This window comes from Ammodytes marinus, assembly GCF_949987685.1.
Source record: "Ammodytes marinus genome assembly, chromosome: 2".
Classification (NCBI taxonomy): Eukaryota; Metazoa; Chordata; class Actinopteri; order Uranoscopiformes; family Ammodytidae; genus Ammodytes; species Ammodytes marinus.
In genome coordinates this window covers 1,208,818-1,225,020 of record NC_137231.1, presented here as the reverse complement: position 1 = coordinate 1,225,020, position 16,203 = coordinate 1,208,818, and the positions used below count along the sequence as shown (strand labels likewise).

The 16,203-nt window shown below is 42.5% G+C and overlaps 1 protein-coding gene across 1 annotated transcript in view; it reads left to right on the top strand.

The window, feature by feature from the left end:
• Positions 1–16,203, top strand: part of mamdc2a (MAM domain containing 2a) — a 163,033-nt gene that overhangs the window by 89,011 nt on the left and 57,819 nt on the right. The window contains exon 8 of the mRNA XM_080050121.1: positions 6,110–6,256. Coding sequence (XP_079906247.1) covers positions 6,110–6,256 — 147 coding nt within the window. The remainder of the gene's footprint in view (positions 1–6,109; positions 6,257–16,203) is intronic.

The following is a 16,203-nucleotide window of genomic DNA, read 5'->3' as shown; positions in this document are numbered from 1 at the left end:
AACTAATTAAAAACAGCTTTCTTTGCACTGATGGTCTCATTTGCTGTTAAAGGTAATTTGTGACCATCAGAGGTAAAATGAGAAATGATTTTTTTTTTTTTTTGTAATTTATTTTTTATTGATTTTTGGTGTCAAAACATTTCAACATTATTCATCACAGCTTCTGTGTGTGCTCTCCATTATGACATGAATAGTACGCTTGAGAAATTATCTCAAAAGTACACACATACCGACACAATACATAAAATAAATACAGATAAAAGGAACAGTAGAACAGTTAAGGAGTAGTCTGTTTGTTTGTAAATTGACTAATGTTCTGTAAAAACAAAATCAGGCCTTTGGGGCGTTACAAAGTGAATCCATTTTTTAAAGTGTGAGGTAAATTGCTCTGATTTATGATTGACAAATGCTGTGATCTTTTCCATCTTGTAAATGTCCATTGTGATGTCCATCCATCCATTTAGAGTTGGGCTCTCCTGTGATAACCACTTCCTGGTTAAAGACTTTTTAGCTGCAACCAACAAAATGTTCAATAAATATTTGTCCTTTTTCAACCAGGCCATGGGTAAATTCCCCAAGTACATAGTCTTGATTTCTAAGGGCAGAACATCTTTGAAAATGTCTTGTAGGGCATTGTGTATCTCCTTCCAGTAGTCTGCGATAATCGGGCAGTCCCAAAAAACGTGGAAGTGGTTTGCGTGCTGGTTACCGCAGTTCCTCCAACATATAGGAGGTGTTCCATCATAATGGGATTTCTGGGAGGGTGTTATAAAGTATCTAATCAGGTTCTTCCAGTTATATTCCCTCCATTTCTGTGAACTAGTACATTTCCAATGAAACCTCCACATTATTGTCCATTCCTCTTCAGATATATTCACCCCACCTTCTTGTTCCCATTTTTGCCTAATGTATAAAGTTGAATGTGTTTTAAGATTTGACAGCATTTTGTACGCACATGAAATTATTCTCCCATTTACATCAGAGTTATATGCTTTCCTAAACATGTCTATCAAGTTAACATTTATTTCCAACACATTTTTCATCTTCATATTAACATAATGTCGCATTTGCAGATACCGATAGAAATCCTGTTTTTCCAAAAGGTATTTCTCTTTCAGTGAATCAAAACTGAGCATTGTTCCTCCTTTCATTACTTTACATAAAGCTGTTAATCCCTTAAGTGTCCAGTCCTTAAATCTACTGTCTAATTGGTTAGGAATGAAGTCTGAGTCATATGCACACCATTTAAGAAACATAATATCTCCTTCTAATTTATATTCTTTTATGATGGTTTTCCACATTTTTAGAGTACATTTCACCCATGGATTCTCAATACTGTTAATGTAATTTTGTAGATTATTGTCTGCTATAATTGCTTGTATTGGGGTGGAACACATTTTCTCTTCAATAGATTTCCATTGAGAATTATATTTTGGGTTGCACCAATATATAATAGTTCTTATCTGTGTTGCCAGGAAATAGTCTCTGAGTGAGGGCAGACCCCATCCCCCTTTGTCTTTTGTCAGTTGTAGAGTTTTGAGACGGACCCTTGGTCTTTTACTTTGCCATATATATCTTGACAGCATTTTTTCCCACTCGTTGAATTGGATTTGATTGATCTCAATTGGTAGGGTCTGAAAAAGGTACAATAATCGAGGTAATATACTCATTTTAATAGATTCAATTCTTGAAGATAGGCCAAAGAAAGGGATTAGGTTCCATCTTGCTATATCTTCCTTAATTTTTTTCTGTACTGGTAGGTAATTACATTCTAATAATTTTGTAAGATCTATGGGTATGTTAATCCCCAAATACCTGATGGATTTTGTTTGCCATATCAATGGGTATTTCTTCTTAATATCTTCAGGTGGGCTGTAATTATATAAGTAATTGGGTCTTACTTATGTTAACCTTGTATCCCGACAATTTACCATATTGTTCAAATGATTCCATCAATTTGGGTAAAGTGTTTGTCGGCTGCCCCAAAAAACACAAAATATCATCCGCATAACAGGCCAATTTATACTCTGTCTCTTTAATAGAAATTCCCCTTATATCTTTGTTTTGTCTAATATGTTGAGCCAGTGGTTCTAAATATAGAGCGAAAAGTAAAGGTGACCATGCACAGCCCTGTCTGGTGCCTCTTTCGAGGGTAAAACTGTTAGTTAAATATCCATTGACTTTAATTCTGGCCGTAGGATTGTTATACAGTGCTTGTATAGTTTTTATAATTGTATCATGAAGGCCAAACCTGTGTAACACTCTGTAAAGAAAAACCCAATTAACTGAATCAAATGCTTTTTCAGCGTCAACACTTATTACTATTGCCTCAGTCTTATTTTTTTGTATATAATCTATGATGTGTAATGTCTTTCTTATATTGTCTTGCGTTTGGCGTTGCTGTATAAAACCTGTCTGGTCATTATGGATCAATGTCGGTAGGAACTCTTCTAATCGTCTTGCCATGATCGAGGTAAATAATCTGTAGTCCACGTTAAGAACAGATATTGGTCGATATGACCCACAATTCGTCTTATCTTTGCCTTCTTTTGGTATAGCCGATATGATTGCCTCCTTCCAGCTGGGTGGCGTTTGCGCCTTTTTCAAAGCCCAGTTCAGTGTGGGAAGTATAATAGGTGTTAATTCCTCTTTAAATTCCTTATACCACTCGGCTGTATAGCCGTCTGATCCTGGCGATTTATTTGATTTAAGTCTACTAATCGCATTTTTTAATTCCCCTTGTGTTATATCAGCAGTCATTATTTCATTTTGTTCTTCGTTTAATGTGGGTAAATCTAAAGAATTTAGAAAATTGTCAATTTGGGCTATATTTCCTCCTGGGACATTAGAGTATACGGTTTTGTAAAACACCTCAAAAGCTTCCTGAATTTCACTTAATTTATTTTGTATTATTTTTGTTCTCGGATTTCTAATTCTATGAATTGTATTTTCTGCAATTTTTTTCTTCAATTTCCAGGCCAATATCTTCATAGATTTAGATCCACTTTCATAGTATCTCTGTTTCAAGAACATTAGATTTTTTTTAATTGCTTGTGTAGCTAAATCATTGATTTCGTTCCTATTTTTTTTAATATCCTCCAATATCTTTTGCTCAGAGTGTAATTTATGTTTTCTTTCTAGTTCCTTCAATTTATTTTGCAATTCTTCATTTTTTTCATTCCTCATTTTCTTCTTGTATGATGAAAAAGCTATAATTCTCCCTCTTAATACAGCCTTTAAGGCATCCCATAGAATGGGAGGTGTGACCTCATCATTATCATTAGATTCTAAGTAGAGGCTTATTTCTCTCTTAATTTGTTCCTTAAATTTAGAATCATTGAGCAGACTTGAATTAAATTTCCACGTGGTATTCTTTGGTTGCAGGTTTAAGTCAACATATAAGTAGATAGGTGCATGATCACTTAGATCTATCGTCCCAATTCCACAGTCATTCATTACGTCCTTATCTTTTCCAAATGTTATAAAATAATCTATTCTTGAATACGAGGAGTGTGGGGCAGAGTAATGTGTATAATCTCTCCTGTTAGGGAAAAGGTTTCTCCATATGTCGATTAGACCCACCTCCTCAAAAAGTGTATTTACTTTTTTATATAGGGATTTTTTTCCAAGGTTTTTTTTACTTGAGCTATCCAAGCCAGGTTGTAGATGTATGTTTAAATCTCCCCCGCAGACCAGAAGTCCCACTGTTTCTGTTGCCATAATATTAGTGACTTTTTTAAAGAAATCAACATCACTTCCAGGGGGCGCATATATATTTAATAAAGTTATTGGCCGCCCATCTATATTTCCTCTTACTAAAATAAATCTACCCTCTTTATCTCCCATTTCAAATACCTTTTCAAAATTCAGCCTGTTAGAAATAAGGATAGCAACTCCTCTCCTATGTCCTGATTTATATGACGAGAAAAACAAATTGGTGAAGCCCATTCTCTTAAGTTTTCCATGTTCATTGTCGCTTAAATGAGTTTCCTGAAGATATACTATGTGGGCTTGTTCTTTCTTCATTTTAGATAGAATTTTACTACGCTTAATTGGATTCAAAAGCCCATTAATATTATATGAGATGAATTTCACTTTGCACCTAGACATACGTATTTATCTGTCTATGTAACATTAATATCCACAAAACAAAACTTAGCAGATCTACTCCCTGAACAATCAGAACATATAAACACATATGAACAAAACAATAAAACAAGTGTGGTTCCAAGGTTGGGGTCTCTTGTAAGTGACCCTGAGCTAAGCTGAAAATAAAGCTTAGCTGTGGGGGAAGGCCTCTTCTACCTGTAGGCTGAGGGCCCCCACTGCAGCATCTGTCCATTTCCCAAAAAGAAGAAAAAGTATCTGTGTCACTCCCATGTATATATTCTCATTCAAATAGGGAGGAAAGAATGGATGTGAAAGTAATGATAAAAAAAAATAAAAAAAAAGTCACATCTTGATCCCTGTATTTTTTGCAAATTGAACCCGGCACTGTTTAAACTCAAGAGACTGTTTAGCTCACCACGTTACTCATAACTTATAGCTCTTCTCCTGTGGGGGACGAGCCTTGTCTCCTGAAGGCACGTAGTTTCTCCCTGATGTTCCGCTCTCGCTCCTCTCCCGTCCCCTTCTGCCTCGCTCCCACCACGTCCCAGGCGGAGCGGGACAGCTGCTCAGCCAGGCTGTCCCTAGGTGTGATGACGGTGACGGGCAGTCCTCTGTCTTTCATGTCCTTGGTGGCCTCCATCGCTGTCTGGTATAGCCTCGTCTCGTCTTCGTAGAACACTCGTACTTTAGCAGGGAGCGGGGTCTGGAAGCGGATATTCCTCTGCTTTAACACGCGCTTTGCCTCGGAGTAATCTTTACGCTTTTGTAGAATAGATGGGGGGTAATCTTGATCGAAATAAATCGGTCTCCCGTTCAAAAACACTTTCTTTTTCCCCCATGCCTTGCGCAAAACCTCCTCTTTAGTTGTGTAGCGGAGAAACCTGATTATTATTGACCGCGGCTTGTCCTCTCTGTCTCCGGACGGTCTCGGAGCGAGCGCCCGGTGCGCTCTTTCAATGCCAAGCTCCGTGGTGGGGGGGACCTCCAAAGTTTCCCGTAGTAACTTCTGCACGAACTCCACCATAGAAGGCCCCTCCGCTCCCTCGGGAACATTATATATCCTTAGATTTTCCCGTCGAGATCTTCCCTCTTGGTCAAGCAGTTTATTTTCCTGCTGAGTCATCACCTTTATCATCTTGCTTAGCACCTGTTCGACATTTTGAACACGGTCCTCCACATTTTCAATTCGCATCTCTGCCTCCGCTAGCTTAGCATTGACATTGGTAAGCTCAGTTTTGATATCATTTAACTGTTGTTTCGTGTCTTTACGAAAGTCCCGTATCTCCTCTAAAACCCTTGCTAAACTAGCCACGTGTGGCTCGTCGTTAGCTTGCTCATCGTGTACCTGTGCGGGAGAGCTGTTCGGGGTTTCTTCTTCGTTATTGGACTCTGTAGCAGTATTTTTCTTTTGTCCATTCTTCTTTCCCATCTTCGCCCCGTTATTCAGTTCTTTTTATGTCGAAAAATGTGTTATTTGGCAATTTAACGAGGCAAAATTAACGTTTTGTCGGGGAGAAGGTAGTTTAGGCTGCCATTCGGTGTGGTGACGTCACCGGAACTCCCCGAGAAATGAGTTTTAAAGATATTTAAAAGTTCCTCGTAGCCGCTTTAAGCTTTCTTCACACTCACGATGGACACTATCACCATCATCATTCACACTCATCTTTTATTCCCTCATATTATTTTTCAACCACTGCTGTTCTCTAGCAGTAACACCACTCCCTATGCTAAATGCAAAATACAAATCAAGTAAAGCATTTTTGTAATTTTCCTACCACTGGATGTTTTACCATGGTGCTCTTTTAATTCATCATCTTCATTCTAACCCCAGGTTCCTATTTTACTTCAAGAATGCACAATGTTCATTTCACAAACACATTCATATCACGGACTTCTGTTAACCAGGCAGGTTCATATTGAATTTCACAAACACATTCATATCACGGACTTCTTTTAACCAGGCAGGTTCATATTGATAATTCTGTGTTTTGTGTTACAGAGCCGACCTTTGACCCCTCTATAGCAAACTGTGACTTTGAAAATGGACTGTGCCTATACTATGAGGAGAGAGCAGAGAGCAAGGTGTGGAGCAGAATCTCAGTCAAGCCTAATGTCTACAGCACTGGAGACCACACTACAGGAAGTGGTAAATCATACAGCACCACATACTCCAAAACCTTATTCTGCTCAGTCACAACACTGACATGGATCTCTGTAATATTAAAATGTCTGTTGTGTGGGTTTGAGTTATTTGAGAGCCAATGGGAGCTGAGCTCAATAAGGGGTGCCTGAGTTCCCTTATACACATTAAAATCATCCATCTGGGGTAGCTAATACATGATCAACATTCAATATTTTAATCAAAAATATAGAATTTCTGCCGTTATAAATGTACAACTTATGTTATATGCCCTCCAAGGAATTTTCAGTTTGTGTGAATTCTAGCGGCCCATTTGGACAAAAGCAGCAGTGTTTTTACAACGCCAACTTTTGTAAAGGTGTTTTCTAGCAAATGCCAGCCTGTGCCTCCGTCACGCGATTTGGAAGCAATATATTCGTGTTGTAAGCCAGTCAACGAGAGAAGGCACGATGGATCGCGATGAGGTACTGTGTTTATATGTGACTATTTCAGATTAATAATGGTAATTTGGCGGTGATTAAGCAAATTAAACGTTGATTTAGAAACATTCATAAACCTAGGTTAAGACGACATAAGTTAACAACTAACAGAGTTGGTTGTTTTGTCATTGTAGGCTGATGTATTTGTCAACATTAATTATTTAGCCTATGTTATGTTTTCATAAATAAAAGCGAACAACATGATGAAGCCAAGATAAAATGGTACATTATAAGCCAGTTGTATTTCCGTAATATCCACGACACCCACTACCTCTATTTACTGTAAACATTTGTTACATGCTACTTGCAACTTTACAGTCGTGGGCATAGAATACAATTAAGTTATTGTCATTGCACAGTACCACAAAATAGATAACCAATACTGACGTTGCATTTACAAAATAGGAAAGTTCAGACCAAACTACTTTAAAGTGCTACATTTAAATAACACACACACATTTCAGACCTGGAAGCATGTAGCATGTAATCTGGTTTGGACTTTTATGGTAGCTTCGAATAGAGTTCCACATCATGTAACTTGCAGAGACTCCAAAATGTCTGGTTGAATTTACCAACCTTTTGAAGGACTATCCCTTCTTATGTGATATACAGTCCCCTCCATAAGTATCGGAACAGTGAGGCCAATTCCTTTATTTTTGCTGTAGACTGGAAACATTTGGGTTTGACACCAAAATATGAATATGAGACAATAGATCAACATTTCCAGGTATTTACATCTGGATCTGATACACAACTGAGAAGATAGCATTTTTTGTAAAGGAACACCACATTTTTAGGTGAGCAAAAGTATTGGAACAAGTAGACTTAAAGTGAATAAGACTTAATATTTTGTTGCAAGTCCTTCGCTTGCAATAACTGCATCAAGCCTGTGACCCATTGACATAACAAAACTTTTGCATTCTTCTTTTGTGATGCTTTTCCAGGGCTTTAACGCAGCCTCATTCAGTTGCTGTTTGTTTTGGGGGGTTACACCCTTCGGTCTCCTCTTTAGCAGGTAAAATGCATGCTCTATAGGGTTTAAGTCTGGAGATTGACTTGGCCGGTCTAAAACTTTCCATTTCTTGCCCCTGATGAACTCCTTTGTTGTTTTTGCAGTTTTTTAGGGTCATTACCTTGCTGCATGATGAAGGATCTTCCAATCAGTTTTGTTGTATCTTTCTTTAAATTGGCAGACAGAATGTTTCTGTAGACTTCTAAGTTCATTTTGCTGCTACCATCATGTGTTACTGTGTTGTTGTCAAGATGAACCTTTACCAAAGTGATGGAAAGGCTAAAGTTTGGAGAAAGAAAGGGTCTGCTCATGACCCCAAGCATACAAGCTCATCTGTGAAACAGCCCATGGCTTGGGCTTGCATGGCTTCTTCTCGGATGGGCTCATTAATCTTCATTGATGATGTAACACATGATGGCAACAGCTAAATGAACTCAGAAGTTTACACAAACATTTTGTCCGCCAATTTAAAGGAAGATGCAACCAAACTGATTGGAAGATCCTTCATGATGCAGCAAGATAATGACCCAAAACACACTGCAAAAACAACAAAGGAGTTAATCAGGGTCAAGAAATGGAAGGTTTTAGACTGGTCAAGTCAATCTCCAGACTTAAACCCTATAGAGCAAGCATTTTACCTGCTAAAGAGGAGACTGAAGAGAGTAAACAAACAGCAACTGAATAAGGCTGCGGTGAAAGCCTGGAAAAGCATCAAAAAGGAGGATTCAAAAGTTTTGTGATGTCAATGGGTCACAGGCTTGATGCAGTTGTTGCAAGCGAAGGCTTTGCAACACGATATTAAGTCTTATTCACTTTAATTTATTTTAAGTCTATCTGTTCCAATACTTTTGCTCGCCTAAAAATGTGTTCCTTTACAAATAATGCCATCTTCTCAGTTGTGTATCAGATCCAGATGTGAATACCTGGAAATGAAAGCTGAAATGTTGTTCTATTTCGTTCCTACTGACCGCCAGAGGCGGTGCTTTCAGCACTGGATGTTCCATTGCGCGCATGCGCAAGTCGAGATCTTTACACCAACAAAGTCACCTGTGACACCTGGGTGACTCCGGGAATGTCTATATATTCCGGAAGTCACCAGAGGTTCTGTTCCTTCTATCTTCTCGCGTAATAGCAGGTCGCACATATTGTTGTGTGATAGTTTACCATTAGCTTGTCGCAAGTAGCTTTGTAACCTAAGGGTTGGTGCTTCGATTTGACTTCGTCCACCAAAGGCTGCGACTTGCAATTCGTTCGACTTCGGCTGCGGCCGGTCAGGGGTGAGTAAAGTGGGGCGGCGTGGAAGCTAATATCACCTTTCCACCGTGCTTGAGCTTGTCAGGCGGCGGCTGGTTTCACAGTCGCCGTGTTATTCTTTGTTCGCACCGTTGCTTGTGTGTTTTTCGCTAAGCCCGGTTGCTAATTGTATGCTCGAATGTATTGTTTTCTAGCATTGTTGACTGTTGCTCGGGTGCTAAGTTCGGTTGGGGTCCAAGCCGCCGCCACAGTACTTTGTAGCATTGTCGCACTGTTGCTCGGCTGCTTAGTTCGCCTAGAGCGGTTGCATAGGCTACTTAATTTGCTCGTCAGGTGGGCGGCTTCGGGTCAGAAGTCGCTTTCACTGTTGTATTTGAGCTGTGTCGCACCAGTCGTGTGCTCTCACCTAAGCCTTGCGTTGCATAGCTTACTTTATTTGCTTGCCAGTGGATGAGCCGTGCCACACACTAGTATGCTGTTGTATACACTGTATGCTGCTGTATTGCTCGCCGGTGGGCGAATTAGTTTCCTAAATCGCCTTCAACGTGTTATTTTAACCGTGTCACACTGTTGCACGTGTGTAGGCTGCTGTAGTGTGTCGCCAGTTGGCAGCTTAGTTTCACACCGCTGTATTATTATAGCCGTGTCGCACCGTTGCACGGTAGCTCACGCCTTAGCCTGGTTGCATAGGCTACTTTATTTGCTCGCCAGTGAACGTCCTGGGATCCAAGTGTTGCCGTCACTGTGTTATTTAAGGCGCATTGTTGCTTGGGTGTGCTCTCGCCTGAGGCTCGATTGCCTAGCCTTCGTTGATTTGCTCTCCAGTGGCTGGGGTTACCTAGAGCCGCTGACACTGCCAGGGGACTACAGATAGAGAATAGCATTTTGGCTAATTCTAGCATTTTAACCCATACATGGATCATGTGTTTTATTCATTTGCACTGTCCCCTTCTTAAATAAACTGAATTCAATTGAACTGTGTTATTTAGGGGGTTGCATTGTTGCTTGGGTGCGATCTCGCCTAAAGCTCGATTGCCTAGCCTACTGTAACTTGCTTGCCAGTGGGCGGCATAGTTTTACACCGCCACTGTATTATTCTAGCGGTGTCGCACCGTGGCTCGGTTGCTCTCGCCTGAAGGCCGGTTGCATACCTTAATCGGATGCATATTTTAATTGGCTCGACAGGTCGCATTGTTGCTTGGGTGTGCTCTCGCCTAAAGCTTGATTGCCTAGCCTACGGTAACTTGCTCGCCAGTGGGCGGCATAGTTTTACACCGCCACTGTTTTATTCTAGCGGTGTCGCACCGAGGCTCGGTTGCTCTCGCCTAAAGCCCGGTTGCATACGTTAGTTGCTCGCCAGTGATCGTCTTAGGTTTCCAAAATTCGCCTTCACTGTGTTATTTTAGCTGTCACACCGTTGTCGTGTCTGTGCAGGCTACTGTAATTTGTTCGCCAGTGGGCGGCATAGTTTTACACCGCCACTGTATTATTCTAGCGGTGTCACACCGTGGCTCGGTTGCTCTCGCCTAAAGCCCGGTTGCATAACTTAATCGGATGCATATTTTAATTGGCTCGACAGTGGGCAGCTTAGGCCTTCCTAAGGTCGCCGTCACGGTTACTTTTAGGGGTGTCGCTCCATTGCTCTGGTGCTTGCGCCTGAAGCCAGGGTGAGTAGGCTACTAATTCATTTAGCCTAGCCTGCTAAATTGCTGACATGTTAAACAACCATAATTGTGAGCGCCTTCATGATCTCCCCACAGTGGAGAATGGCCATGACAAGTGCCCTGAAGGTCTCAGGGTTGAGCACCTGAGGGAAGCACTGTCAGATAACCCAGCACTGAGGCTTGCTAGGTAGAATCTCTCCTACTAGCCTCCAACCAGCTCATGGTACCAGCGGCAGTGAATAACCTTGTGGCTGTGCATCCTTCCTACTAGCAGGGGATGACGTGCTGTCCACAGCTGCGTCCTGTAATGTCTTACAGGTGGGCAGCTCGGCAAGAGGGTCAGTGTCCGTCCGTGACTTGCCAAGTATTGGGTTGGATGAAGCTCTGCTTTCATCTGCACCTGTGAATGCCTTTTTTCGGCGGGCCCTCAATACTCCGTTTTCTCTGGGCCTCCCTCTGAGCCTTACTTCGCAGAGCTCCGTAGAGGCTTTCCAGATTTAAGGGCTCTCTCTCATCACACTAGTGACAGCAGAGCTCTGGCAGCCATGCACAATGCTGTTAGTTAGGGCTTGGACTGGTTAGCTCCGATTGAGCCTGCTATAGCATCCCTGGTTGTCTCCCCAGACGAGGCTCTGAGAACCGATGTGCGCTGCCCTCGGCCCCAGTGCCAGATTACTTACGACCTCCTTACTAGGAGTTAAGACATTGCTGCCCGTGTGGGCCATTTTGTGAATTTGCTTTCTCACACAGTCCTGGCTCGGTCGCAAACCATACAGGGGTCAGGTGCTGGTCACTCAGCACGAACCCTCAGTGATGCTTCACTGCAGACTTTGCATTATGACTAGGGAGCTAGACAGGTTGATGTCAACTGTGACGTGGCGCGCCGCCAAGATTGGCTGGCATTTCGCCCCGTTCTGGACTAAGAGGGCGGAATCAGTGCCTCACGGTTCTTCCTTTCCACATGCTGCGTGTTGCAGGTGTCCTCCAGTCTATCGCTCAGGCGGACTGGGTTGTGTCATAGCCCTGAAAGATGCTACTTTCAAGTCCCTACTGCCCAATGTCACAGGTGGTCCTCCCCTTTGCATTTCTGGGCAAGGTGTACTAGTTCAGGGTTCTTCCGTTTGGGCCGTCCCTGGCTCTGCGTATATTAAACAGTGTGTGGCAGCATCCCTGTCACCATTACAGCTCAGCTGGTGCTCGACTCGGCGGCCATGCGAGCCTGCCTTTCTCCAGAGTGCGTAGCTACCAGTCGGCAGCTACTACTTCATGCAATGGAGACTGCTGGAATACAGCCTCTTCCTTCGACTGATAAGTAGGCTGACCTCAGCATTATCTAATTATCATCATCTAAGCTGTCCAAGTTCCAGGTGTCTGGAACACAGCGAGAGACAAAGGCCACTGCAATCGGTCGGTGAATTCCATGCCTTGTCAGTGAGCCAGGCGTGCTTGCTCTGGCATGCAGAGGGGTCAGGAGTGGTGCTCTCGCTAAATCCATCCTTCCTATCCAGACGATTGTCTCCCCACCATGTAAACCAATCGATCGAGTTGGCTGCTTTCAATCCCCTAGGCTCACCAGGGGGTGCAGAAAGAATGTCAGACCCACTGTGTCAGACCCCGCTTAGGTCATAGGTTGTGGCAACAACCAGCTTGCGTAAGACAAATATCTCTTTGTCTGCTATGGGAGCTGCAGGAAGGGGGCTGCCCTGTCCAAACAGAGACACTCCCACTGGCTTGTGGATGTGGTCTTGAATGCATATAGAGCACAGGGGCTCCCCAGGCCTTGGCCGTTGAGTGCCACTCTACCAGGAGTATGGTTACATCATGGGCTGCCTTGAAGCGGATTCCACGGCAGGATATTGCGCCACGGCTACATGGTCTTCATCATGTATGTTGTGCGGCTCTACAGAGTAAATGTTTCTGCTCCTCATCCTGTGGGATGACAGCTGTCTTGTTGATGGCTGCAAGCCCTTAATTGGTGAGTACTAAGTTAAGAGGCTAAATCTGAGGAATTTTCTGCCAACAAATAATTTGGAGACACTGGGTCGGATGAATTAAGGTGCGAACACACTGCACAGCGCGGCGCGGCGGTTGGCCGCGCGAATCGCAGGTTCCGCGCTGCGTGGTCATTTTGGCTCATTTGTGTCTCATTTGTGTCCGCCGCCGCCCGATGACTCATTGAATGTGCACGCCCAGTTTCTTCCCGCTATTTACATCTCTCTCATCATCGTCGTCATCCTCACTGATTTGTTTTTGTTGGGAGCGTCTCTGAAGTATTCTGCCTTCATCATCTCTGCCATCGGCCCTTGTATTGGTCTCACTGCACCTCTCACACATTTCTCCCCGCCACCTGCCACCCAAGCTTCGTAAACACACACACCCACACATGCGCCCCCCCCACACACACACGCACGTATCCATGGCCGTGCATACACACTCACGCCATATCAACATGTAGAGAAAACCCAAACACATTTTCAGATGTTTAGGGAAATGTTTGGAAGTGTCAGTTGTCGTATTTAATTTGCATTGTCTCTGCATATTCACTCATCTGCAGTACATCTCCCCTGGCTTTCTCTCCTTCTCTCTTCTATAATGTGAGTCTATTCCTTGCTCCTTTTACTAAAAGGTGTCTCATTAAACTGCTGTCATACATTTTATCGATGTGTTGGAACTTTCTCCCTCTCTCTCTCTCTCTCTCTCTCTCTCTCTCTCTCTCTCTGTCTTTTCCTTCTTTTTTCCCTTCATCCCGACTGCACCGCCAGCCAGGTTTCACGTGTCTTGTAGCTCAGCAGACTCACCCGAGTGACGTCGGGAGGAGCTCAACGACGGTGATTGGCTATCGCGCCGCGGCCGGCGGCGAAAAGTTCAATATTTTCAACTTCTGCGGCGGCCGCGCCGCCCCATTCGCGCCGCGCCGCCCCTGGCCGCGCCGCGTGATCCGCTCTCCGCCGGCCGCCGGTTCGCGCGGCGGCGCTCGAAATACATTGACTTTCTATTGAAACTCGCCGCGCGGCGATGTGCAGTGTGTTCGTACCTTTAGAAGCTATTGAAGAAAGACACATGGATTTTCCGTAGAAATATCAATTTGAAATAAAATATTATGCAGTGTCCTCTGGGATGGGCTTGGTGCTCCGTTTCTTTTACGGGACATATTTTTCTGTAATACGATGAATTCATTTAAATGCAGTGAGGGGAACGAAGCAGAAGAACTCTGTTCTCCAGTTATCTTTTTTTCCACAGACGAGGCTCAAATAGGCTATAGACTATACACAGTGCATGGGCAACTGAGGGCAGCCCCATTTTCAAATATTTTTAAATAAACTCAATACACACTGTGCATGCCATGGACTTGAACGTCCATGGCATGCACAGTTAACCTCGGATTACCTCCCAGATGAACTGATTCAATCATTAAGCTATTAACTATCTACCAAAACATTGTATTCCTTTTAATGTATGATAATTTACATTTACACAATATGATCAAACACACAAACTAAAGAAATAAATAAAAAATTGGGGGGGGGGGCCCCCCTGGCATTCGGGACCCTAAGCAACCGCTCATTTCACTTATGCCTCGGGCCGGCTCTGCTGACCAGTGACCACTATAAGCGGGTGGGTAACTTGGAGGCAGGCTGTCCTGCCCAAATATTCAATTAGAAGCAATGCATGGTAATGGTATATTCTTTAGTATTAATTAATTGTCTGAATTTTATTTGACATTTTCTTGGACAGCGAATGAACAGGTCCGTTCGATAGTGGGTCTGGAATTCTACCTAAAAAAAATAAAATAAAATTGATTGGGTGGGCACAGACCACATTTGGGTGGGCACGGCCCACCCTGGCCCCTGGCTACCGCCGGCCCTGTATTGGAACAGATAGACTTAAAATAAATTAAAGTGAATAAGACTTAATATTTTGTCGCAAATAACTGCATCAAGCCTGTGACCCATTGACATCAAAACACTTTTGCATTCTTCTTTTGTGATGCTCTTCCAGGCTTTCACCGCTGCTTCATTCAGTTGCTGTTTGTTTTGGAGGGTTACTCCCTTTCGGTCTACTCTTTAGCAGGTAATATGCATGCTCTATAGGGTTTAAGTCTGGAGATTGACTTGGCCAGTCTAAAACTTCCATTTCTTGCCTCTGATGAACTCCTTTGTTGTTTTTGCAGTTTTCTTGGATCATTATCTTGCTGCATGATGGAGGATCTTCCAATCAGTTTGGTTGCATCTTTCTTTAAATTGGCAGACACAATGTTTCTGTAGACTTCTGAGTAAATGTTGCTGCTGCCATCATGTGTTACTGTGTTGTTGTCAAGATGAACCTTTACCAAAGTGATGGAAAGGCTAAAGTTTGGAGAAAGAAAGGATAACATCGTGATCCCAAACATACAAGCTCATCTGTGAAACATGGTGGAGGCAATGTCATGGCTTGGGCTTGCATGTCTTCTTCTCAGATGGGCTCATTAATCTTGATTGATGATGGAACACTTCATGGCAACAGCAAAATGAACTCAGATGTTTACACAAACATTTTGTCTGCCAATTTAAAGAAAGATGCAACCAAACTGATTGGAAGATCCTTCATCATGTAGCAAGATAATGACCCAAAACACACTGCAAAAACAACAAATTAGTTAATCAGGGGCAAGAAATGGAAGGTTTCAGACTGGCCAAGTCTATTTCCAGAGTTAAACCCTACAGAGCATGCATTTTACCTGCTAAAGAGGAGTAATCCCCCAAAACAAACAGCAACTGAAAGAGGCTGCGGTGAAAACCTGGAAAAGCATCACAAAAGAAGAATGCAAAAGTTTGTTGATGTCAATGGGTCACAGGCTTGATGAAGTTATTGCAAGAGAAGGATTTGCGACAAAATATTAAGTTTTATTCACTATAATTTAATTTATGTCTATCTGTTCCAATACTTTTGCTCACCTAAAAATGTGGTTCCTTTACAAATAATGCTATCTTCTCAGTTGTGTATCAGATCCAGATGTTAATACCTGGAAATTAAAGCTTAAATGTTGATCTATTGTCTCATATTCATCATTTGGTGTCAAACCCAAATGTTTCCAGTCTACAGCAAAAATAAAAGGAATTGGCCTCACTGTTCCAATACTATTGGAGGGGACTGTACATTTAAACTTGCTCTCTCCATCTCAAAAAAAACCCGCCCTATTTAATTTCGTAATATAAAGAATATTGACCCTGCCACTCTCACTTCAAGAATCCACTCCTCCTGCCTCCCTGACATTTACAATCTATCTACGCCTGATGATCAGGGGCCGTATTCACAAAACATTCTAAGGCTAAGAGTAGGTCCTAACGTGCTGATTTAGGAGTAACTCTCAAAAATAAGGGGCGTTTCACTCCTAATTTTAGGACTCCTAACTTTTTAAGATAAGTGTAATTCACAAAGCATTTTAGCGCTAAAACTAGCTCCTAAATCTATGAAAAGCTAAGAGTCCTCGAGAGGACTCCTAAGTCACTAAGAGTAAATCACAGACAACCATTTGATGGTGTTTTGGAGAGATGTAATGCTAGT